Here is a 27292-nt window from a genome sequence, read left to right on the forward strand (position 1 = left end):
GCAACAGAGCAAGACTCTGTCGCAAAAAAAAAAAATATATATATATATATATATATACACACACACACACACACATACACACACATATTCAAATATAATCAAATTATATATATATATTCAAATCCCATGAACAATAAAAACTAAACTTGGAAAATTGCTTTAAGATTTTCAAAGATATTTCTTACGCCTCAGTACTTGGCCGTCATTGAAATATATTTCTGAAAGGAAAAAAAACTCCTTATATTATTACTAATGACTAGAGAAAAAAATCCAGGCTATCAACTGCTATGTGTTATCTAGAGAATAATAAAGTATCCAGATGATTAAAAATATTTTCCATTTCTCACCTCAAAAATCATTGGCTTTAAAACACTTTTGATTGGCCGGGCGCGGTGGCTCAAGCCTGTAATCCTAGCACTTTGGGAGGCCGAGACGGGCAGATCACGAGGTCAGGAGATCGAGACCATCCTGGCTAACACAGTGAAACCCCGTCTCTACTAAAAATACAAAAAACTAGCCGGGCGAGGTGGCAGGCGCCTGTAGTCCCAGCTACTGGGGAGGCTGAGGCAGAAGAATGGCGCAAACCTGGGAGGTGGAGCTTGCAGTGAGCTGAGCTCGGGCCACTGCACTCCAGCCTGGGAGACAGAGCAAGACTCTGTCTCAAAAAAAAAAAAAAAACACTTTTTATTATAAAATAAATAAAGTATTATTTTACTGTAACTTCCAACAAACTATAGAAAGTATAACATTTTTTTCTTTGTTAGTTAATGCCAACATATTCATATATATTGGATGACTGAGAAAGGATGCTGTTCTGGTTAGCTATGAGGTTGACTCAAACAATTTTAGAATATTTTACTTACAGCAATTTGATATTATATAATATAGTACACCAATAGGTTTTAAATGCCATACTAGCCTTCTTAATATTTTAGTTGTTTCCAAATAGTTCCACCTTACACATAATACTCACCTGTAATAGCTTTAGTAACCTAATTAGTCTCCTTGGGGAGTAAATAAAAATAATTTCAAAATTGTTAAAGAAAAAAATTTTAATGGAGCCAAGCATACAAATGAAGTCTTAATTTTCATATTTCTATGTGAAAATAGTATTTTTTCACAACATTTTTAATATTTATAATAAGATAGAACACAGTGAAGCTTCTTGGTGCTATCTCCACCCCTCAATTCACAAGCACTTGAACATTATGTCTGGAAAAACAATCAGGTACAGAGTTGATTTGATTTGATATAAGAGCATCATAGAACTCTCAGTTCACCAGAAATATATAAGCTTTATCAGAGCCAATAAATCCAGGCCTACACCTTTCTTTATAAAAGAAAATGCTCCAAATAATGAAGGTGTTACTAACTTAGTCCTTACAACATTAACTTGTCTCAGAACACTACTATTCTCCCAAGGTCAATACAAGGGAGAAAGAACATCTTTATATATTACATAATAACATTCATTTAATACTTTACTATATCTAAGTACTGTGCGAAGCATTTCGCATCCACTATTTCATGGGACTTACGCAGCCCTGTGAGCTAGATACTACAACCATTGTCATTTTGTGCAGAAGGAGACTGAGGTAATAAGTGAAGGAGCCAGTAAACACGTTACGAGAATAATGACTTAAGCTAAGGAATGAAGCCTGGAAACCAGCCAGGGAAGGAAAGAGCTTTCCCAGGAATTCAGGATGACTCATGGCTTATTTTTCCCATCCAGGGAAAATAATTTCCCGAATCTAAACTCTTACCCAAGCAATATGGCCAAGAAGATGTTTATGGACGGAGGTGCATGGAAATTTTCAGTATGCTTGAAATCATACCACTGTTGGGTACTGCCCACCCTAGCTGTATGTATAGTCTATCATATATTGAAAATGATTTTTTTAAAGTTGGGGAAAAGTGTGTGAGGGGGCGGTGAGGGGGATGCACCAGTAATCGAGAAGAATTCCCACAAAAAGAAATTCATTGTCACGGTAATTAGAGGCAGTTCGATATCATATATTGGGTTTTTCTATGTGGTCAACAGCCTAAGAACTAGTTATAAAACTAACTTGTAGCTATAGCTTTCCAAAGATTCCAGTTCAACTCAGTTCATACTTACTTCACGTTCTTCCTGGAGACACTTGCTATTATTTCTGATTCTATTCTACCTGGCCTCATATTAAAACATCTCTAACACTCGGAAATGTAGTCCTAACTACTATGCCCTAGAAATAAGATGCATTTCCTTGACTTACATCGTAAGTGTAATAGAACTCTTACTGGTTCAGCTGAATTTTTCTTATTGCTTTCCTGGAATTACTCGGCAATTCCAGGCATTGTAACTTATGCTGTAATTCAAAGCACTAGGTAATTTAAATTTTTCCCAACTCATCATTAAGAGTTTTAATTTAAATATCACCACAGTGACTTTTATGCAAACAAATCCCAGGAGCCAATAAATGATTTTGAATTAAATTTCCTTTTCTTTGCTATGGTGAGTGGAAACTTAAGAAAGAAATGTAACTCATTTTCTCTAGAACATATGATATTCCAAGCTGCAGAAATTAGTTTATAAAGGATATGTTAGAAATACTTTTCAGGAAATATATAGAGACACATAAATGAGTGTGTGGCCCACCGTGGCCCTCAATAAAAGCAAGTGAAAGAGCAAACCTTATAAAGGTCTGTCCTCTTTTCTTAAATAATGCTGCTTATTATTTTTTCTCACTCAGTAGGAACAAAAATGAGAAATAAAACAGAAAAAAAAACTTTTTTTCAGTTCATCATAGAGTTAGGTCACTCAAAATCATAAATCAGAGCCACATCTCTAAAGATTTAAGTCTTATGATTGTAGGGGAGACCCAGAAGTATATCAAAGCTGAATATTTCAGAAAGTTAGCTTTGGTTAAGAGATTAAAAGTCTTTTTACTACTTTGAACCTGAATTGGCCAACGCTATGTTGGAACTCTACTAACTGGAATAAGTAGAGTTAGTAGTTCCATTTACCGTTGGCCAATTCAGGAACTCTAACAACTTTTAGGGGAACGGATTTTTTAGATGTCCTGTCTAGGCAATGTAAATAATTCTGCAGTGGCTCTTAACCTTTCTCAATCTTGGCGTGACTTAACTTCTCGACCTCAATTTGCCTGTCTGTAAAATGTGAGTAATGATAGTATCCACTACATCATGCTGCTGGGGAAATTAAATGAGATCATGTATGAAACTGTAAGTGCTTTAACACACAACTACTTAATAAACACCTGTTATTATGTTCTCTGATACTAGTTATAATTTAGAGGGCCCTGCTACTAGAATCTGAATTGTAACAATAACTCAGGTGATCACATCACTCAAAAGCGAAGTACATTAAACATTTGAAGAGAAACTTGTGCATTTACAACTCATCCAACAGCAAACAACAATCTTGCTTGCTAAAGCTGCTGAGAGCTTCCAGGCAGCTGAGACTGGATGTCTTCATTGGAGGGTGGAGAGGCCAAACTCCAGCAGCCTGGAAGCACCACTCTACCCTGGGCATTCATAACAGGCCTTAAATACAATCAGTATCTCAACTGGAAAGTGTATGTGCCTGGAGAACACCACACATTGGGTGGTAACACTGCAAATTTGTGAGTAAGAGATTGGTAAAAACAAGAGAGGTAGCAACTTTTTGGTACAAGATACCTATTAGCAGATGATAACACCTCTTAAAAATGAAAGGGAAAACCCAATAAGATAGTTCAAAGCATAAGAATGTTAGAAAGCTTGAGGTAATTTTACAAAGAAGTTTGCCAGGTCATCAGGCAAAATTTGAAGATATTCTTTTAACAGAAATCTTGAGGATTTTTGAGGATCAACCTTTACTAATCATCAAAGCATATATGTCTAAAGATACCAACATTTATTTTACTCTAATATGATAATGGATATTCCTATAGACAGGACAAAATAACTGTGTTTAGGTAAAAAAGAAAAATTGGAACAATGACCTGCTGAAGCATTGGCACACTGAATAACCAATAATCCGAAATTTGTATTTGTGTGAAGTCATTAGCAACGTAAATGAACATTCAATTATTCTTTTTCTGGATTATCAATTTTATTTTATTATTATACTTCAAGTTCTGGGATACATGTGTAGAACGTGTAGGTTTGTTACATAGTTATACATGTGCCATGGTGGTTTGCTGCACCCATCAATCCAGCATCTACATTAGATATTTCTCCTAATGCTATCCCTCCCCTAGCCCCCAATCCACTTACAGGCTCCAGTGCATGATATTCCCCTCCCTGTGCCCATATGTTCTCATTGTTCAACTCCCACTTATGAGTGAGAACATGCAGTGTTTGGTTTTCTGTTCCTGGGTTAGTTTGCTGAAAACAATGGTTTCCAGCTACATCCATGTCCCTGCAAAAGACATGAACTCGTCCTTTTTTATGGCTGCATAGTATTTAACAGTGTATATGTACCACATTTTCTTTACCCAGTCCATTATTGATGGGCATTTGGGTTGGTTCCAACTCTTTGCTATTGTGAATAGTGCTGCAATAAATATATGTGTGCATGTGTCTTTATAGTAGAATGATTTGTAATCCTTTGGGTATATACCCAGTAACAAGATTGCTGGGTCAAATGGTATTTCTAGTTCTAGATCCTTGAGAAACTGCCCCACTGCCTCCCACAATGGTTGAGCTAATTTACACTCCTGCTAACAATAAAAAAGCTATTCCTATTTATCCACATCCTCTCCAGCATCTGCTGTTTCCTGACTTTTTAATGATTGCCATTAACTGGCATGAGATGGTCTCTCACTGTGGTTTTGATTTGCATTTTTCTAATGACCAGTGATGATGAGCTTTTCTTCATATGTTTTTTGGCCACATAAATGTCTTCTTTTGAGAAGTATCTGTTCATATCCTTTGCCCACTTTTTGATGGGGTTGTTTGTTTTTTTTCCTGAAAATTTGTTTAAGTTCCTTATAGATTCTGGATATTACCCCTTTGTCAGATGGATAGATTGCAAAAATTATCCCCCATTCTGTAGGTTGCCTGTTCACTCTTATGGTAGTTTCTTTTGCTGTGCAGAAGCTCTTTAGTTTAATTAGATCCCATTTATCTATTTTGGCTTTTGTTGCCATTGCTTTTGGTGTCTTAGTTATGAAGTCTTTGCCCATGCCTATGTCCTGAATGGTATTGTCTAGGTTTTCTTCTAGGGTTTTTATGGTTTTAGGTCTTATGTTCAAGTCTTTAACTCATTTTGAGTTAATTTTTGTATAAGGTGTAAGTAAGGGGTCAAGTTTCAGTTTTCTGCCCGTGGCTAGCCATTTTTTCCAGCATCATTTATTAAATAGGGAATCCTTTCCCTATTGCTTGTTTTTGTCAGGTTTGTCAAAGATCAGATGGTTGTAAATGTGTGGTGTTATTTCTGAGGCCTCTGTTCTGTTCCATTGGTCTATATATCTGTTTTGGTACAAGTACCATGTTATTTTAGTTACAGTAGCCTTGTAGTATAGTTTGAAGTCAGGTAGCATGATGCCTCCATCTTTGTTCTTTTTGCTTAGGATTGTCTTGGCTATATGGACTCTCTTCTCATTCCATGTAAGATTTAAAGTAATATTTTCTAATTCTGTGAAGAAAGTCCATGGTAGCTTGATGGGAATAGCATGGAATCTATAAATTACATTGGGCAGTATGGTCATTTTCACAATATTGATTCTTCCTATCCATGAGCAAGGAATGTTTTTGCATTTGTTTGTGTCTTCTCTTATTTCCTTGAGCAATGGTTTGTAGTTCTCCTTGAAGAGATCCTTCACATCCATTGTAGGTTGTATTCCTAGGTATCTTATTCTCTTTGAAGCAATTGTGAATGAGAGTTCACTATGATTTGGCTCTCTGTTTGTCTATTATTGGTGAATAGGAATGTCTGTGATTTTTTCACATTGATTTTGTATCCTGAGACTTTGCTGAAGTTGCTTATCAGCTTAAAGAGGTTTTGGGCTGAAATGATGTGGTTTTCTAAACATACAATCATGTCATCTGCAAACAGAGACAATTTGACTTCCTCTCTTCCTGTATGAATACACTTTATTTTGTTCTCTTTCCTGATTGTCCTGGCCAGAACTTCCAATATTGTGTTGAATAATAGTGGTGAGAGAGGGCATCCTTGTCTTGGGCCGGTTTTCAAAGGGAATGCTTCCAGCTTTTGTCCATTCAGTATGATATTGGCTGTGGGTTTATCATAAATAGTTCTTATTATTTTGAGATATGTTTCATCAATACCTAGTGTATTGAGTGTTTTTAGCATGAAGGGCTGTTGAATTTTGTCAAAGGCCTTTTCTGCATCTGTTGAGATAATCATGTGGTTTTTGTCATTGGTTCTGTTTATGTGATGTTTGGATATGTTGAAGCAGACTTGCATCTCAGGGATGAAGCCAACTTCATCATGGTGGATACGATTTTTAATGTGCTGCTGGATTCGGTTTGCCAGTATTTTATTGAGGATTTTCACATCGATGTTCATCAGGGATATTGGCCTGAAATTTTCTTTTTTTGTTGTGTCTCTGCCAGGTTTTGGTATCAGGATGATGCTGGCCTCATAAAATGAGTTAGGGAGGAGTCACTCTTTTTCTATTGTTTGGAATAGTTTCAGAAGAAATGGTAGCAGCTCCACTTTGTACCTCTGGAAGAATTTGGCTGTGAATTTGTCTGGTCCTAGACTTTTTCTGGTTGGTAAGCCATTAATTACTGCCTCAATTTCAGAACTGGTTATTGGTCTTTTCAGGGGTTCAACTTCTTCCTGGTTTAGTCTTGGGAGGGTGCATGTGCCCAGGAATTCATCATTTTTCTTCTAGATTTTCTAGTTTATTTGCATAGAGGTATTTATAGTATTCTCTGATGGTAGTTTGTATTTCTGTGGTATCATTGATGTTATCCCTTTACCATTTTTTATTGTGTCTATTTGGTTCTTCTCTCTTTTCTTCTATATTAGTCTGGCTAGTGGTCTATCTATTTTGTTAATCTTTTCAAAAAACCAGCTCCTAGATTCACTGATGTTTTGAAGGGTTTATCATGTCTCTATCTCCTTCAGTTCTGCTCTGATCTTAGTTATTTCTTGTTTCTGGTAGCTTTTGAATTTGTTTGCTCTTGCTTCTCTAATTCTAATTGTGAGGTTAGGGTGTCAGTTTTAGATCTTTCTCATTTTCTCCAGTGGGCATTAAGTGCTATAAATTTCCCTCTAGACACTGCTTTAGCTGTGTCCCAGAGATTCTGGTACATTGTGTCTTTGTTCTCATTCATTTCAAAGAACTTATTTCTGCCTTAATTTTGTTATTTATCCAGTAGTCATTCAGGAATCGGTTGTTCAGTTTACATGTAGTTGTGCAGTTTTGAGTGAGTTTCCTATTCCAGAATTCTAATCTGATAGACAGTTTGTTATGATTTCCGGTCTTTTGCATATGCCGAGGAGTGTTTTACTTCCAATTACATGTTCAATTTTAGACTAAATGCTATGTGGTGCCGAGAAGAATGTATATTCTGTTGATTTTGGGTGGAGAATTCTGTAGATGTCTATTAAGTCTGCCTCGTCCAGAACTGAGTTCAAGTCCTAAATCTCCTCGTTAATTTTCTGTCTCATTGGTTTGTCTAATACTGGCCGTGAGGTGTTAAAATCTTCAACTATTATTATGTGACAGTCTAAGTCTCTTTGTGGGTCTTTAAGAACTTGCTTTATGAATCTGGGTGCTCCTGTATTGGGTGCATATATATTCATGTTAGTTAGTTCTTCTTGTTGCCTTGATCTCCTTATCATTATGTAATGCCCTTCTCGATCTTTTTGATCTTTCTTTGTTTAAACTCTGCTTTATCAGAGATCAGGATTGCAACCTCTGCTTTTTTTATCTTTCCATTTACTTGGTAAATATTCCTCCATCCCTTTATTTTGAGCCTATGTGTGTCTTTGCATGTGAGATGGGTCTCCTGAATACAGCACACCAATGGGTCTTGACTCTTTATTCAATTTGCCAGTCTGTGTCTTTTAATTGGGGCATTTAGCCCATTTACATTTAAAGTTAATATTGTTATGTGTGAATTTGATCCGGACATTATGATACTAGTTGGTTATTTTGCCCATTAGTTGATGCAGTTTCTTCATGGTGTCAATGGTCTTTAAATTTTGGTATGTTTTTGCAGTGGCTGGTATCAATTTTTCCTTTCTATATTTAGTGCTTTCTTCAGGAGCTCTTATAAGGCAAGCCTGGTGGTGACTAAATCCCTGGGCATTTGCTTGTCTGTAAAGGATTTTATTTCTCCTTCGTTTATGAAGGTTAGTTTGGCTGGATATGAAGTTCTGAGCTGAAAATTCTTTTCTTTAAGAATGTTGAATATTGGCCCCCACTCTCTTCTGGCTTTTAGAGTTTCTGCAGAGAGATCTGCTGTTAGTCTGATGCGCTTCCCTTTGTGGGTAACTTGATCTTTCTCTCTGTGTGTCCTTAACACTTTTTCCTTCATTTTAACCTTGGTGAATCTAACAATTATGTGCCTTGGGGTTGCTCTTCTCGAGGAGTATCTTTGTGGTATTCTCGGTATTTCCTGAATTTGAATGTTGGCCTGTCTTGGTAGATTGGGGAAGTTTTCCTGGATAATATCCTGAAGTGTTTTTTCCAACTTGGTTCTATTTGCCCCATCACTTTTAGGTACACCAATCAAATGTAGGTTTGGTCTTTTCACATAGTCGCATATTTCTTGGAGGCTTTGTTTGTTCCTTTCCATTTGCTTTTCTCTAATCTCGTCTTCATGCTTTATTTCATCAAGTTGATCTTCAATCTCTGATATCCTTTCTTCTGCTTGATTGAATCAGCTATTGATACTTGTGTATGCTTCATGAAGTTCTCATGTTGTATTTTTCAGCTCCATCAGGTCATTTATGCTATTCTCTCAACTGGTTATTCTGGTTAGTAGTTCCTGTAACCTTTTATCAGGGTTCTTAGCTTCCTTACATTCGGTTAGAACATGCTCCCTTAGCTTGGAGGAGTTTGTTATTATCCACTTTCTGAAGCCTACTTCTAGCAATTAGTCAAACTCATTCTCCGTCCAATTTTGTTGCCTTGCTTGCAAGGAGTTGTGATACTTTGGAGAAGAAGAGGCACACTGGTTTTTGGAATTTTAAGCTTTTTTGTGCTGATTTTTCCTCACCTTTGTGGATTTATCTACTTTTGGCCTTTGATGTTGGTGACCTTTGGATGGGGTTTTTGCTTGGGCATCCTTTTTTTGATGTTGATGCCATTGCTTTCTGTTTGTTAGTTTTCTTTCTACCAGTCAGGCTACTCTTCTGCAGGTCTGCTGGAGTTTGCTGGAGGTCTACTCCAGACCTTGTTTGCCTGGGTATCACCAGCAGGGGCTTCAGAACAGCAAAGATTGCTGCCTGTTCCTTCCTCTGGAAACTTTGTCCCAGGGCAGCATCCACCAAATGCCAGTCAGAGCTCTCCTGTATGAGGTGTCTGTTGACCCCTGCTGGGAGGTGTCTGCCAGTCAAGAAGCACTGGGAGAAAGTCTGTCCCTTAACAGAGTCCCTCTGGAAGCTTCATCCCAGAGCAGCACCCACCAGATGCCAGTCAGAGCTCTCCTGTATGAGGTGTCTGTTGACCCCCACTGAGGGGTGTCTCCCAGTCAGGAACCCACTTGGGGAGGCAGTCTGTCCCTTAACAGAGCTAGAGCACCATGCTGGGATATCCACTGCTCTCTTCAGATCTGGCAGGCAGGAACATTTAAGTCTGCTGAAGCTGTTCCCACAGCTGCCCCTTCCCCTAGGTGCACCTGTCTCAGGGAGATGGGAGTTTTGTCTATAAGCCACTGCCTGGAGCTGCTGCCTTTCTTTCAAAGATGCCCTGCCCAGAGAGGAGGAATGTAGAGAGGCAGTCTGGCTACAGTGGTTTTGCTGTGCTGTGGTGAGCTCCACCCTGTCTGAACTTCCAAGTGGCTTTGTTTACACTGTAAGGGGAAAACTGCCTACTCAAGCCTCAGTAATGGCCGACACCCCTTATCCCACCAAGCTCCAGTGTCCCAGGTCAACTTCAGACTGCTGTGCTGGCAGTGAGAATTTCAAGCTGGTGAATCTTAGCTTGCTGGGCTCTGTAGGAGTGGGATATGCTGAGCAAGACCACTCAGTTCCCTGGCATCAGCCCCCTTTCCAGGACAGTGAATGGTTCTGTCTCACTGGCATTCCAGGCTCTACTGGGGTATCAAAAAAAAAACCAAAAAAACAAAAAAACAAAAAATCTCCTGCAGCTAGCACAGTGTCTGCCCAAATGGCCACCCAGTTTTGTGCTTGAAACCCAGGGTCCTGGTAGTGTAGGCACCTGAGGGAATCTCCTGGTCTGTGGACTGCGAAGACTATGGGAAAAGCATATAGTATCTGGGCCAGAATGCACCATCCCTCACAGCACAGTCCCTCACGGCTTCCCTTGACTGGGGGAGGGAGTTCCCAGACTCCTTGCTTTTCCTGGGTGAGGTGACACCCTATCCTGCTTCTGCTCACCCCCCATGGGCTGCACCCACTGTCTAACCAGTCCCAATGAGATGAACCAGGTACCTCAGTTGGTAATGCAGAAATCACCTACCTTCTGCGTTGGTCTCGCTGGGAGCTGCCAACCAGCTGTTCTTATTCCGCCATCTTGCCAGGCCATTCAATCATTCCTAAAGGAGACTATGTCTAATTGGTAACAGTAAACTTGCAAAGCCCACATGAAACTTTTGAGGGGTTTAACAACCATTTGGGGAAAGGATTTTTCATTTTTGTGACAAAATTATGACTCTGAAAGCTCAAAACTCATTATTTTAGTGATTTATAATTGCTTTTAATGCACACATGAACACACTTATACAAATACGTGCACATACATGAATCAGAAGGAACACTTACTGTCATTTCATTCATGCTCAGGAGCATGGGACTAGGTGGCAAAGTGCCAAGGCGAAATTTGAAACCATCTTCTAAAGTCATTCCCCAAAATTGGCTGTAGTTCTGTGCTGTCCATCTGCCTTACAAATGAAGAAGAAAAATATATACAGGTTATGTGACATCATTTTTATAAATACATGTTCCTTTATATTTCTGAAATTCAACAGCAGCAAATCTCACAATATGAGAATTATCGCAGGCTATTGTTTATATAAATGATGCATTATTGATTATTTTAATAATCAAGGGTATGAGATGCTCTTCCTAAATAAGGTACATTTCAAGTATTTTAATGATTCATACGAGGAACATAAGACCATATTAATGTAGGTTAATGCTAAGAATATGAAATATTTACATATTACAAAGATGAAATATTTACATCTTGTAATATGTAAAAATATTTACATATTACAAGATTAAGTGTAAATAAGGCCAATATATGTAGTTTGCTTTAAATGCCATTAAAAGAATCTTAGACAGAAGCTTAAATATACAGAAATGTACTGATACATTAAATAGGTTAATACATTTTCTTTAAAATTTATATTTGAAAAGAAATTGACAAAGTAAAAAAGTATGCATGAATAATGAAAAACAAAATACTTACAATTTTTAAAAATGACATCAGTGCTAATTTTTAGATATTGGAATATTCTATTATGTATTAAATGAGTTCATTTGTATTAAGTGCTCAATCATCTTAGTTATTAATAATAATAGAAAATCAGTTGATGTGAAATTAGGTAACAAAAGTGCATATTTTCGTAGAGACGTATTTTGTGCTCTTAATTAGAAACAAAAATTTCTCTTCAAAATTTAGTATTGAAATTTGAACACAAACAAAATTTTTTTACTAGATGATAGTAGATAAAAAATTAGAAAGATGCAAGTAATTTAATCAATGCCTATTCTGAATTATCCACCACTTGAGGTCAATATATTTTCTGTACTTATGTCAAATTTAAACCCTGTCCTACTATGTTTATCACCAAAATCGTTTATAATGTGATAGGCTCCTATGAATCATTCAAAACACAACTTAATTTTTAATAATATAGCTCACAAGTTAACGCTTTTCTTTCGTATAAGATGTGTTAGTTCATAAAATCCTTAGAAACTTAGCTACAATTTAAAGTGCAATCTTCATTACCCAAGGAATCTCAATAAGAGAACCTCTGAATATAAGAGATATTGTAGTATAATTCAAAAGGCTAACAGGGCAAAGTTGGGCAAAATTGTGACATCAGTCAAGTATATTTTTGTTGCCGTATGTTAGTAGTTTTCAAACATCAGGTCAGAGATGTTCATAGGTTATTTAATTGAGCACTCAGTTTGGTTAGTAGGGTGACAGTTTAAGAAAATAAAATAGAAGATAGGAGAAATAATAGGAAATAGAGTTTATTACAAATACTAAGGGTAATAAACTCTGTGCATGTGTCTGTGTGTGTGTTGATGCTTGTGCATGGGTGTGTGTACTAGATCACAAAGTAAGATGTATGTTCTACTGTGAGATATGGTCAAAAGTGTGAAAGGTACGACTAATCTATAACATCCTTCTTGACTTTGACTCATAATTTTCACTTTAATCCAATTTAGCATTTATTGAACTTTCTTAATTGATCTGTCATATTCTCTAATAAACACTGAGAACATAGATATGAATAAAGTTTTCTACATTTAAGAAGTTCATACCTTAAGAAAAAATGCGAAGATAGAAATGACTTTGGCGTGTGTCATCTATCAGCAGTAGATCAAAAGATGATCAAAAGATTCAAACATAACTGAAGGAGTTGGCAAATTTTTTACATAAAGCAAATTTAGTTCTCTATCTGGAAGGATGAGAATGAGTTTGGTGACCACATATGAAAGAAGAGAGCATTTGTTTAAAGTAAAGGTAACTCTTGAGCAAAGCATGCAGGTTTGAAGTTGGGTGGCATGTGTAGAGAATGACAAGTAAGTTAAATGTTTAAACTAGGAGAGAGGATAGGGACACAGGGGCTGAAAATGGTATAAAAGATAAGGTAGTAAAAACGTTTTTGGGCCAATATATTATTTATGCTAAGGCAATACATGTTTCACAAGCAACGGGGTTCCACTGAGAATTTCTGGAAACAGAGACAAGTTAGATAATTTCAAACCAGGCTTGATAAAGAAATGCATTAGAATATAGTCTAGAATGGAAGAAGTAAATATCTAAGAGAAACTTTGAGTGCGGGAGTTAGCAATACCTACTGACTGAGAATAAAAGGAAGGAAGAATTAAACTAACTTCAAATTTTCAAGTTGACCAGATACAGCAAGATGCCAGTAACTAAGAATAGGTAGAAGTTAATCACTGCAGTTTGGGGTGAGCGGGTTTTGAGAAAACAGTGAAAAATGAAAGCCAACTTATCCAGTAAACGAAATTTTGAGTTCATAAGAAATAATCTGTTTCTCTAGCTTTTGAATGTAGGCTGGCCTAGTAACTTGCTTTACCCAATAGAAAGCAGTAGAATTGAGATCGTGAAACTTTCAAGCATAAGCTTCAAGGGAGGACTGGGGCAGCTTCCACATATGACCCATCAGAATAGTAATTATGAGAAGAAGCCAAAGCTAGCCTGCTGGAGAAACGTGGCCCAATCAACAACCAGCACCAACCACAAGACACAGTGTAAGGCCATCACAGACAATTCAACCTCAGTTGAGGCTCTATTGACACAGGAGTAATTCCAGAAGAGAGCAGCAAAAAAGCCTCAGTTGAACCTATTCCAAATTGCTGATGTGAAAAGATGAAAAGTTTATGGTTGTATGGTTTTAAAATGTTGAATCTTGGAATGGTTTTTTACACAGCAGCAGGTAATTGAAACACTTACATGTCTCCCTTTATTCCACTAACTTGCTGATTATTACTTGTGCCACTAATGTAGCACTTATATTCTCCCCTATTATTAGAAATCCTTTTATAAAGGTATGGCAGTGTTGACTCCTCACTAGATGGTAAATTCCCTTAACATAAAAATTATTTGTTTTTTTGTTTTGCTTGTTTGAGACAGAATCTCACTCTGTTTCCTAGGCTGGAGTGCAGTGGCATGATCTCAGCTCACTGCAACCTTCACCTCCTGGGTTCAAGCAATTCTAGTGCCTCCACCTAACGAGTAGCTGGGACTACAGGCCCATGCCATCATACCCGGCTAATTTTTGTATTTATGGTAGAGATGGGGTTTCACCATGTTGGCCAGGATGATCTCAAACTCCTGACATCAAGTGATCTGCTTGCCTCGGCCTCCCAAAGTGCTGGGATTATAGGCATAAGCCACCTCGCCAGGCCAAAATTATTTATGTGTATCCTCAGCCATGCCACCAGTAGAACATACGTTTTGTTAATATCAACTGATTACATTAAAAAATAATACAGAGAATAAATAAGCACTGAAGTACATTACATAGAATAAATAAAGACTTGGATCTAAAATACTGTCAAGATGTGGGAAAGAAATATTTTAAAGCCAAGACTGCATATTTGGTGTAGGCTATTTTTAAAAGCACTTAATAAATAATGAATGATACAGTATGATTATATTTTTACATGTAAAAACAATTTGAGCATCATGAAGAGAGAATAGCTGAGAATTAGAACTTTCTTTTAAATTTAAAGACTTCCCCCCTTTTTTGCCCTGGTAAATAATTTTAGTTTTATTTCTTGTCTTTCTAGCTTGTTCCTTTTACTTAACTTTTTTTCCTTTGGTTTTTGTATGTTTCCTTTTGCTCCAATTATACTTCATTTTCTACTCTTTGAAAGTTATATGATGTCTAATATTTGCTACTAAAATACAAAGCCCATGCCTCTTAAGTAGCCCTAGGGCATGCTCAAAATAAATAAATCATGGAAAGAACATTCTTCCTTCCAAGGAAGATATTAGGTTGGTGCAAAAGTGTATGGCAGTTTTGGCCAAAACTACCGTTACTTTTGCACCAACCTAATAGCATTTACAACAACCTCTGTACTCCTAAGTGTGTTTTATTAAGTGTACCACATTGGTTTAGACTGTGGTTTCTCATGTACTTTTAATAGTGGAAAACTAGGCTCCTCTATTTTGGTTTCTTGGAAGTGTATGTTAATTAGGTCTAGCATTTGAACACTTTTAGGAATCTGATTCAATTTTTCAAGATGGCACATACTCTCATGTGCTTTGAATCATTTAAATATGATTTGCCACAGAAAATTATAATTGGTTTTCCCTAGAAATACTTAAAATGTCATCAAGTTATTTTCTAAAATATTGATTTAACACAAACACACACACACACACACACACACAGAGGAACTGAGAATGGTTTAAGGATATTAATATCAACAAATGTGACTTTCTATATGTTTTGTATCTTCCAAGAAAAAACTTTGAATACGTTGAAATTTAGTATCCCCATTATGCTGGGAAAAAACATGTTATATGTGGAAGGAGATTATACTTCCATTTTATAAAAATACATCTCCAGATTATTTCACTTTTCTAATTGTTCAATAATAGATCTTTTTATGTGAAGTCTTTTCCAGAAATGTGGAAGATGTTATCAAGGATATATCGAGATTTGATCAATGGCAGTGGAGAAATCCTGAAGCAGATACCAGCTGGCCTGTTCCTCTTCCTTTTAATTCTATAATAAAAGTCCATGTTGGTGCCTGTATCTTTTTCTTTTTCTTTTTCTTTTTTGATAGGGTTTCACCCCCGATGCCCATGCTGGAGTGTAGTGGCGCAATCTCGGCTCACTGCAACCTCCGTCTCCCAGGCTTCAGTGATTCTCATGCTTCAGCTTCCTGAGTAACTGGGATTACTGGCATGCATCACCATGCCTAGCTAATATTTTCTGTGTTTTCAGTAGAAATGGGGTTTCACTATGTTGTCCAGGCTGGTCTTGAACTCCTGGCATCAAGTGATCTACCCACCTGCCTCAGCCTCCCAAAGTGCTGGGATTACAGGCATAAGCCACCTTGCCAGGCCAGTGCCTACATCTTAATTTCCTCTGTGTAAATGGAGAAGCCATCTAATTTTTCAATCTGTACGAGAGCATCAGTTATTTCCAATGTTTCAGTGTCAATCATCCCTATCTTTAGTGTACTATTAAAGTAAAGTAGCTCAATCTGTCTTTTGATTCAACTGTAAGTGACATTGGCTAGATACCCATCATTTCAGTGAAATTATTTAGATTGGCTTGTTATTTGAATATCATCCTTGTAAAGTCAGATTCTACCCATGATAGCTAAGCATGTGATTGACTTGGTGAGGGCAGCAGCAGAGGAACAGATGGTTAGTATGAATAAATGAATTTTGCTGACTTCCTGATTTTGCCTAAATACTTATCCAGAGTAGCTTTACTCCACTTCCCTTACCTACACCATGACACTGCTCTTTCCTAACTATGCTCTAGATTTCTTATTTGATCATTTTAATTACTTAATGTTTACCTTTGCATTCCAGTTTTATATGCTTTCTATCTCCCTATTTCTCTACCACTCTTTCTCTTTAAACAATGAATGACCATTTATAGAAACCAAGCAATACATTGAAACCTGCATAGTAAATGGCAGTGTCAAGAAGCATATAAAGCAAGATTTCTCTCACCCATAGTCTCCTTTATTGACCTGTTCAATTAATTCTGGACGAACAAGGCATACATGCTGGGAACATTTCCATTGCTGTCCTGAGCATGTGCTGTAAAGATATGATGATTACAAAAGTGGCTTGGTCTTTATGAAGTATATTTCAATTAGTAAAATGAGTTATACATTGTTAAGGCATAAAACATAATGTCTTGATTAATGTTAGCCATATGGTTATTTGATTCTTGGCAAAAACAAATTGTAAAACATACGTTAGCTACCATTCAATATGCTGTAATCTTCTACTCCAGGCAATTAACAAATGATATGATCACACATCCATTGAAGTTTGAAAACATAAGCCAAATTGGACAGTAGATTCCATGTACTTGTATTTGGAAACTTTCTGCAGGCTAGTCCTTTTAAAGCATCCTGTTTTTATATAGTTACTGTGTTCAAAAAACACAATTTGTCTGTAGGGTATCAGAATATTATAATTAAGAGTTACATTTAATGCAGACCTGTTGTATGATGAAGACCTATTGTCAACCTCAAACATTAAAAGATATTCATGATTAAATTTTCAAAATCCCTTAAAATTAAATATACTTATACAAAGTTACAGGTATATGATGTCTTATGACATATGATTCTGTCTATACATACATAAATATATGCTTTGTTTCACAAATATTTCTTTTATTTGAAGAAAACATACACACACAGTAGAACTCAGTTCTGTATCACTTAAATTTATTACCAGGAGTTGCAGTTTTCTTTAATTACTGATCCCTCTTCATAATGTTGACCATCTTTGAAGCAACCTGTCAAAGTAACGTGTAAAGAAATGAAAATCCTAAACTAAGTAATAAAGTGCATTAACATAAAATTTAATCAAAAATCATAGTTAGCTTTTCAAATATGCAGACATGTTTGGTGCCAAAAAAGCTGATAGAAATCCATGTCTGGTTTGTGTTAAGGTTTGTATATCGAAATCTTCTGGGCTTGTTTCAACGCTTTTATCTTTAAACTGCATATTATGTTCCAACAGGGAAGATTTGCAAAGCATGAAAAAAAGATTACCAAGGAATTAATCACTATGCTTAAAAAATAATTAATGCTTTTAAGTAAGTAAGCAATATAATAGTATTTGAATTGATTTATGGCATTTCTCATTTAAAAAAACAACTAATTAAGTCTCATAAGTGCTTATAATTAATTGGATATGACTGGAGTAAGTAGCCCATAGCTTTGCACTCAAAATACCAGGTCACTTCATTGAATTTACCTTACAAAGACAAATTCTATTTTTTTCTTTAGGATCTGAATAAGAGAAAAAATTCATGAAATCAGTAAGATTGTATCCATTTGCCTTCCAAATCCAAATGTTTCTTAACTATTAACTGAAACTGGTTATTAACTGCTTTATGAGATTATATGAACTACTCAAAAGAGACGACTGGTGAATCATTATCATATAAAAACCATTAGTAACATATTGTAAAAATAGTGCTCTGCTTAAAAATTTAAATTCCTTTTGAAAATATAATCTGCTTAAATTCAAAATTAACACTAAATTTGCAAAAAGTACTCAACATTGTCTGGTGAAATTGTTTTTGATAGAAACATCTAATTGATATTTTATGCCAATGGCCTCTAATTAAACAAAATGAATTTTAACCTTTTATTCATAAAAGCATAGGGCAAACTATAGATTTAGAAAGATTTCCAGGGGACCTTGTTAACTTCTAGCCACAATGTTACAAAGCTAATATTTTAATAGAAAATATTTCAAAACTGCCCCTCCCCTGGATGTTTTGCAGTCCAATATTCTGCTTAATGAATCTAATTATTTATGTATTTGCATCTATGCATCCCTTTTACGTGGCATTTTGATACTTCACAATCATGGGGGTAAGAAAAGGAAACCACTTGTCTCCTGACCACAGTTTTCCTAATACAGCAAACCCGAGATGTGGGAAGATTGAACTTTACATCAAATGCATGGTTTTAATTGCTGCGTAAGATTAGACTCCTTTCATAACTGAATCCAGAGTATGTTTCTAATTTAAAGAGATCCTAAAATTGTTTATCACCCAGAAACAACAGAAAATCCATACAACAATCAAAGTTTTCATTCAAAGCCAAGAGAAGTAGTTCCCTGACCATTCTTAAAAACTGAGCGTGTGGAATAAAAACAAAGTTGATTTATAATCATACCTCATGAATCTTGAGTGTTCAACATATGAATTCCATGGATAAATGGAACAGAGGTCTCAAGCATCCTTAAGGAAAAAAGACTGTCCCTTCTCTGACTTATACTCAGCTAATAATTTTGAAGTCAGGAGAACGCCATCACCAAGCCACCCCAAATCACTAAATTTAATGTTGACAAAATTCAACACTAAATTTAATGTTAACAAAAACTCCATTTCTTGGTCATCTTTCCTTAATGTCATGTAAGAGATAACTATGAGACACTGTATTCACTTTAATCTTGCATGAGAATTAATCTCTTTAACAAAAGGCATAATCAGTTACTTTGGACCCCGGTCAAGGTGCTGACACAGTAAAGCATGAGCCTATATACAATACCCAGAAGCAGTCCACTCACTCCTTTGCTACAGTCCTTCCCAACTCCAGCGGATCCCTCATTTCTCACACAGCATTTACAGAGATCTTCAAAAAATACACATCATGTCATTTCCTACTTAAAATCTTCAAGTCATTTCCCATCAAATTGAGAATAAGATCAAACTTCTTACTGTAACCTGTAAGGCCTTATCCAAAATGTCTCCACCCTAATCTCTGCAGTTATCACTCCTGTTGAGCTGACTGGGGTGGAGGTTCCCAGAGGGATGAAGGATTAGCATAATAGTAGTGAGGATAGAGAGAAGTAGGTGGATATAATTTGGAGGTAACTCCAAGGGAATCACTCATGGATTGAGTTTGGTGAATGAGGGAAAAGAGGAATCAAAGCTATCTCATTAGGACTTTGGCTTGAGTAATAAAGAAATGGTACAGCTACCACTAAAATAAGAAACAGGCTTGTGTCAAGAAATGAAGACTGCTACTGTGTATATTTTAGATTTAGATAAAACCTAGGCTAGACAACCTAACAGAGATATCAAGTAGACAGCAGTTTATAAAAGACCAGAGTTAAACCAAGGCTGGAGCATGAATTTGGGAGACACAAACATCCATATCTACTTTTTCAAACCCAAGACTAAATAAGGGTCTTTTGGAGAGAGTGTATGTAGGGAAGAGAAAGTGGTCCAGGACTGAGCTCAAAACACTGTGTCTGACAGACATTCAGAAGAGGAAACTGGGAAGGAGTGACCTGTGAGGGAGAATAGAATTGAGGAGAGGGTGGTGTCATGAAAAACAGGGTTAAGAAAGTGTTTCATATGCTCTAGGTGGTCAGCTGCATACAGTACTGTCAAGAGGCCAAGAACAAGAAAACAGACATCTGAATATTGCATTTAGCAATGTAGGAACTGCCAATATCCCTGCCAAGAGAAATTTCAGTGAAGTAGCAGTGAGTTGACATCCTGTAGGAATGGGTTGATGAGAGACTTGGAATAAGAAAGTAAATTTTTCTTTCAGATATTTTGTCATAAAAGGAAAGAAGGGAATGAAATGGTAGCTGTTTAAAGACATCAAGTTAAGGGAGAGCTTTTTTAAAGTTGGGAAAGGCAAAAGCACATTTTGGAAATTAATGGTTAATCCGCATGTATTAGCCTGTTCTCACACTGCTAATAAAGACATACCCGAGACTGAGTAATTTGTGAAGGAAAGAGGTTTAATGGACTCACAGTTCCACATAGCTGAGGAGGCCTCACAATCATTACCACAGACGAAGGAAAAGCAAAGGGACATTTTGTACAGTGGCAGACAAGAGAAAGCTTGTACAGGGCAACTCCCATTTATAAAACCATCAGATCTCATGAGACTTATTCACTGCCATGAGAACAGCATGTGAAAAACCTGCCCCCATTATTCAATTACCTCTCACCGGGTCCCTCCCAAGGCAGGTGAGAATTATGGGAGCTACAATCCAAGATGAGATTTGGGTGGTGACACAGCCAAACCATATCACCAGGAGAAAAGAAAACGAAAAAAATGATGCTTGAGGAGAAAGAGAGAGCAAGAAAGCGAGAGAGAATGGTAGATACGGAGGTATTGAAAAGACAAAAGATGGGATTCAGAACTCAAAAGGGGGAATCAATTCAAGGTAAGCAGTAACCCAGATTACTGTAGGTTGAAAACTGTCATTGTGGTGATATGAAAAAATTCCTGTCTGGTAGCTATACTTTCTCAGTAAAATATGTCTAGAGCTCCTCAGAGTGAGTTAATTAATTGGTTACACACACAGCATCTTGACCAACAGAACAAAACAAAACAAAGCCAAAACTAATGACTGTTGAAATTAAGGCAGTTTTTGCAACTTTAACAGCATTTAAAGCAATATTAGGCAAATCATATATTTGGAGAATGAAATAGTTTATCTTCTTGAATTGAGAAAAGATGATAATACATTGTCTATGATTTATTTTAAAATAGTTCATCATAGTGTATTATAAGTATCTGTGCTGGTCTAAACGTCACTTCTTTTTTTTTTCTTTTGAGACAGAGTCTTGTTCTGTCGCCCAGGCTGGAGTGCAGTGGCGCAATCTCTGTTCACTGCAAGCTCCACCTCCCGGGTTCATGCCATTTTTCTGCCTCAGCCTCCTGAGTAGCTGGGACTACAGGCACCCACCACCGCGTCCGGCTAATTTTTTGTATTTTTAGTAGAGACGGGGTTTCACCGTGGTCTCGATCTCCTGACCTTGTGATCCACCTGCCTCAGCCTCCCAAAGTGCTGGGATTACAGACGTGAGCCACCGCACCTGGCCAACTTCACTTCTTGAACTGCAAAAAGATAATGATAGGTTGTCTACAATTTATTTTAAAATAGTTCATCATAGTGTATTATAAGTATCTGTGCCAGTCTAAACTTCACTTCTTGAATTGTGAAAAGATAATGATAGGTTGTCTATAATTTATTTTAAAATAGTTCACCACGGTGTATTATAAATATCTGTGCTGGTCTAAACTGTCGGAAAGGCAGTTGCTTGCTCTAATCAGGAATCCACCCCCCAGGGTTGTTCAGTGGCATTCATTCTGAAAGACCAGACTTTGAAGCAACTGCTACAAGTTCTTTCATTACCCATATTTTGATCAACCCTAGAGTATTAGTATAATAAATGTCAGAAATGGGTTTTATTATTAAAATTCATGACTTGTTAATCAGCATAATTGTGATAAATAATTAATTCCCATTGGTTAAACTCTAATTTTTCTTTTTTTACCTATGAGGCTAACCCAAAATATTTCAAAGTCACATCCCACCCTTGTATCCCATAGTTTATATGTATCTCTTAAACACAAAAGCACCTGTACTCTTAGACTTGGTGCTCTAAGACTGATATTTGTCCTGTGTACTGTGTCCAGCCAAGTAGAAAGGAAGAATGGTCATTCTCTGATAGCCACTGTACAAGTAACAGAATCCTACTTCTGTAATGTTATCATATGTGCCTCTAATAAATTTTTCATGCAGCGTAGATGTGGGAACACCTACGGAACTGAAGACTTCCTGAAGCTTATAGAGGTTGAATGAATTGGTCTGTGTCGTATTTTTGTAACTGTCAGTATACGTGGCAAAGTATGGACTGTGATTTATCTTCATTGTAATATAGTTAAGGAGGTTGTGAAGAAGTAAATAAACTTCACCGAATTCAAACATGTCAGTGACTCACATACATTTTTTTACCAATGTGAACATATTGTGCATAATCAAATTAGCTTAGGTCTGTTTACAACAGATGGTCTACTAGACTTTCTCCTTAAAATCCACTACACCAAAAGGTTATGTCTAGAAAATCCACTCGAGCTCTGTTTTCAACTCTATCATTGGTTCTCCATATCTGACATTTGAATTTTTTTACTTTTTCTTTTTTTTTTTTTTTTACTTTGATAGGGTCTTACTCTGTCATCCAGGCTAGAGTGCATTGGTGGGATGATAGCTCACAGCAGCCTCAAACACCTGGGCTTAAGGGATCCTCCCGCCTCAGCCACCCATGTACCTGGGACTACAGTGCGTGCCACCATGACTGGTTAATTTTTTTTTTTCTTTTGTTGGTAGAGATGAGGTCTTATTGTACTGCCAGGCTGGTCTTAAACTCTTGACCTCAAGAGACCCTCCCACCTTGACCTCCAAAGTGCTGGGATTACAGGTGTGAGCCCCCACACCCAGCCTGACATTTGAAATCATTTACTGGAAGTTACCATCAGGTATGGCAAAGAAAACACAGGAAGAAGATATTTACCGGTATGTTTTACTTCCAATTTGTACAAAATGGATATATTTATGTTTTTAATCCTGAAGATAATGTACATAGTTTTAAATCCTTGATTTAAAGAGCTCTTAGAACAGGCACAATAAGAAGAACTGAACAATACCCATGTAACTAAATCTCTGAAAAATAATATCTAATAGGTCAGTGAGTGATCATAGAATCTCAGAGGAAAGTTGCTTTATACATGCAAATAATAGTATAAATAATATACATTGTATTTTTATCTTAACTAATTTTGCACATTTTTTCAATATTGTGTAGTACTATTTTCTTTTCAAGTAGCTACTTTCAAAAGCAAGATAAAAGAAAAAAATCTTCTGTATAGGAGCACTTATAGTCTAATATGAACTTTCTGCTACAAAATAAAATGATTAATTACTTCCTTTCACAGTGAATAGGGTAAAAACTATACCTGGAACATAAGTTCTACATAAACTATGACCCTAAATTAAAGTCTTAGCAAAATTCTACCTCTCAAGCAAAAATGGATATTGAAGAAGTAGCAACTATTTTTGTATGAGCTGTATGTCTCAAATAAGAAAAGCTCAAGTACATTTCAGCACATTAAAAGCATTACAACTCATACTTTTAAACTGAGACTTGAAAAATTTAAATTGATATAATAACCAATCGAAAGGCAGACATCCAAATAGCCACTGTGGTTTTAGGTGATTCTGCATTCTTAATTTTTGTCGGAGATTGCTGGTTGTTCCCAATAGCATTCTCTCCTTTTTTTTTTTTTTTTTTTGTAACAGAATCCCATTCATAGTTAGGCACATTACCACACAGCTAAGCAAAACCTCTCTTTGATGGTTGGCATGGCCATGTGACTATATTCTGGCCAAAGAGATAAAACAGAGGTGCTTGTCTATGCTTTAGAATGTCTTCTCAAAATGTGGAAACTGTAACTTTATTTTCCAATTTTTTATTGGTACTCAAATACGACTTTTGGAGCGTGAAGAGCCAAACTAGCTCATGACTACAAGGGCCATTTTCTAGCAATGATTAAGCAGAAGGCTGCATGCAGCCTCATCGCTAATGACAAAGTGAATCCAGGCAAAATATCTTACGTGTTAAAAATATTTACTTTAGTTAGGGTTGCCACCAATCTGACATATTCTTATATAGTACACAGTTTTAATCAAATAAACGTTAACCATTTTAATATACTCAACTTTCCTGGATTATATTCTTGTCTACATGTGGCATACAAGTCACACAATGCTTCCTAATTGTTTCATATACCTAAGTCTCCTTACCCATGCAGATCCTAAGTTTCTCAAGGCCTGGGACTTTATAATGCTCTTTTCTTATGACCCTCAATGCTTACTACAATCTTGGATATATAAACGTTTTAAATACTATTAATTACTCCTGTTAATATTCCAACATCCAAAATAATATAGAAATTGCACATTTAAACCATGAATAATAATACTTTGATACTTTCTAAATCTTTTAAAACTACTTTATGTATGAAAAAGTATACTTATGAAAATATTTTATTTTAAATCCTATGAGGAAATTATTATTTAATTCAACAAATACAAAATTTGAAATAAAATTAAAATCCTCTAAATACCAATTAATCCAAATTCAACCAATATTTACTAGGCCTCCCACTTCATGGCACCATAATTAGTATATGATAAGTAAATCACCATGTTTACTCTCAAGAAGTTGCTGTTTAATTAAAATAAAATAATATTCTATTAAACAATGTAGAATTAAATGATGAATGAGTTAATACTTGAAAGGTGCTTAGAAGAGTTGTTGGCTCCACAGTAAGTATTCAATAAATCTTAGTTTGTAAGGAGGAAGAGTATGTTCAGTAAGACAAGAAAAAGCATGCTACTCAGGGTATGTTACAGAAGGGTCTGTTAATTAAATATGTAGTGTGTGCAGGTTCTATGATGGGTGAATTTCCCTTGACTGCCCAATCTTGTCACTTTTAGAAACTATTGAATAACAGGAATATGATCCCTAACTAATCCTGGGCACAGGGCTCCTTATGATGCCTTATGTTTTCTCATCATGTTACTAATATATATTAATTTCACCTATTATTTTAAGGATCATACCAACACGACAAAATAGAGAAGTTAAAATTAGCATTTTAAAGGTATATTTTCTATTAAACATGTATTTTCTATTTTAAAACATGTATTTTCTATTTTTCAATGAAAATATACCTTCCATTTTCAAATAAATTACCTTCTTTCAATCCCAAAATACCGGCAATAGTAATGGCCCAAGGGTCCATGTACAGTTGTGTAAGTTGTATATTGAGCAAAACTGAGGTAAGTTTCACTTACAGAAACTACAGACATATTCACCCCTGGCAGAAATGAGAGAAATGGGTCAGAGAGAAAATAGTAAGGGGTAAGGTATGTGGGAAAATGGAAAATATACACGTTACCAAAAGTGGCATCCACCACTCATCTCTCTAACTAATGACAACCTCATGCAAGACCCTGGACCCAGAACTGTCAGATTTTTCAAGTTTTCAAGAGTAACTAAACATCTGGATTTTTTAATAAAAAATCCTGGTTTTTAAATATTTCTAACTCATATTAATGCTATTTTCTGTTGGTTTTATTTTTTCTATGTAGATTACCACATTATCTACAAATAATAAAAGTTTTACTTTTTATCTTCAGATTGTTTTACTTCATTTTTTCTCTTAAAGCATAACAAATATCTCCCTGTTAAATATAGCAAAAACGGTAGAAAGCCATGTTTTATTACTAGTCTTAAAGGGAACATATCTACATTTCTCCATTATGTATGATGTTTACTTTGGAGTTTTGGTGTAGACATCTTTACTGTGATAAATACATTTTTGTTTCTAATAACAGAACTGAGAAAAAATTGCCACATAGGATATGAGCTCTCATGAATAAATAGCATTTATTCATAACAACAGTCAACCAACTATAAAATATATTTTTAAAATATGCAATACAATGTTTGAGCTCTGGAGTTTGAAACAGCCTGGGAAACATGGAGAAACCCCATCTCTATTAAAAATGCAAAAAAAAAAAAAATGGCCAGGCATGGTGGTAGGCACTTGTAGTCCCAGCTACTTGGAAGTATAAAGTGAGAGAATCACTTGAGCCCGGGGAAGGTCGAGGCTGCATTGAGCCATGATGGCACCACTGTAGTGCAGCCTGGATGACAGAGCAAGACCCTGTCAAAAAAAAAAAAAAAAAGCAATACAAAATAAATCTTAAAATATCTGAGAATAAACAAAGAGTATTATAAGGCCACTATAGAGTAAAGTGTTAAATCTATTTGAGGGTATTTTTAAAAATCAGAGTAAGTGGAGAAATATCCTATACTCTTTGATGAGATGTCAACACGTTACAGAGTTCAACTATCTTCAGATACATCTATAAATTTTATGCAATTCTACTCAAAATTCTAGCTGAAGTTTTTTGAGGAACTAGAAAAACTTATTCAAAAACTGTTTATGGAAGATTAATGTCTATGTGACTTAAGTCATCTTAAGTGAATTAAGTCATCTTAAGTGGTGAATAAGCTGACTTGCTGTACCGGATATTAAGTTGTATTACAAGGTTGTGGACAGGAAAAAGTAAGTCACAGCAAGAAGAAAGACAAACATTAATGAGCCTATGAAGAGAAGCTCAAACCTACTAGAAATTAGAGAAATACAAATTAAAATGACAATGAGAAATCATGTTTTACTGATTATATAAATAAAGGTTACTTCTCTGCATAATATTAATTGTTAGAGGTGTGTCCCCATATAGTACTAGGGGACCATGAACTAATGCAGCTACTTCTGAGAGCCATCTGGCAGATTACCTGCATGCCTGGGACCCAGCAATTCAAGTCTTGTTGTATCATGCAAGTCGATAAGAAGGCATGCATGAGGCTGTCCATTATGGACTTCTTTATGATAGCAAAGAGCTGTTGACAACCTAGGTGTCCACCCACCATGGAGGGAACAGGGAGTTAGATGAGATGAAGGGACATCACAGAGAATTAAGCATCAGTCAGAAGCCACAGACTAGTCCTAGTAGTCCGTGGAGACATGGAGACAGTCTTAAAACATGCTGCTGTCTGAGAAAGTCAAGAAAGAGAATGAGGTCTGTAGCATAATACGGTCTATATAAATTAATAATTTAAGCACACAAAACAAGACTACCTGCTGTAAAAGGGTACACAAACTTTTTTTAAAGGAGGTTACCATTGGAGAAAGATGGGAATGGCTCATAAAAATTAAAGGAAAGGAAAGGAAAAGAAAGGAAAGGGAGAGGGAGAAGGAGAGGGGGAGAAAGGAAAGAAAGAGAAAGAGAGAGAGAGAAAAAAAAGGAAAGGAAGGAAGGAAGGAAGGAAGGAA

At 36.2% G+C, this 27292-nt stretch overlaps 1 protein-coding gene across 1 annotated transcript in view; it reads right to left on the reverse strand.

Moving 5' to 3' along the window:
* TINAG (tubulointerstitial nephritis antigen) overlaps positions 1-27292 on the reverse strand; it is an 83963-nt gene that overhangs the window by 53414 nt on the left and 3257 nt on the right. The window contains exons 2-4 of the mRNA XM_011960198.1: positions 17289-17352; positions 16551-16640; positions 10910-11024 (exon numbers count right to left, since the gene is read on the reverse strand). Of these exons, the coding sequence (XP_011815588.1) occupies positions 10910-11024; positions 16551-16640; positions 17289-17352 (269 nt within the window). The remainder of the gene's footprint in view (positions 1-10909; positions 11025-16550; positions 16641-17288; positions 17353-27292) is intronic.

Source organism: Colobus angolensis, unplaced genomic scaffold, assembly GCF_000951035.1.
Source record: "Colobus angolensis palliatus isolate OR3802 unplaced genomic scaffold, Cang.pa_1.0 Scaffold51, whole genome shotgun sequence".
Taxonomy (NCBI): Eukaryota; Metazoa; Chordata; class Mammalia; order Primates; family Cercopithecidae; genus Colobus; species Colobus angolensis.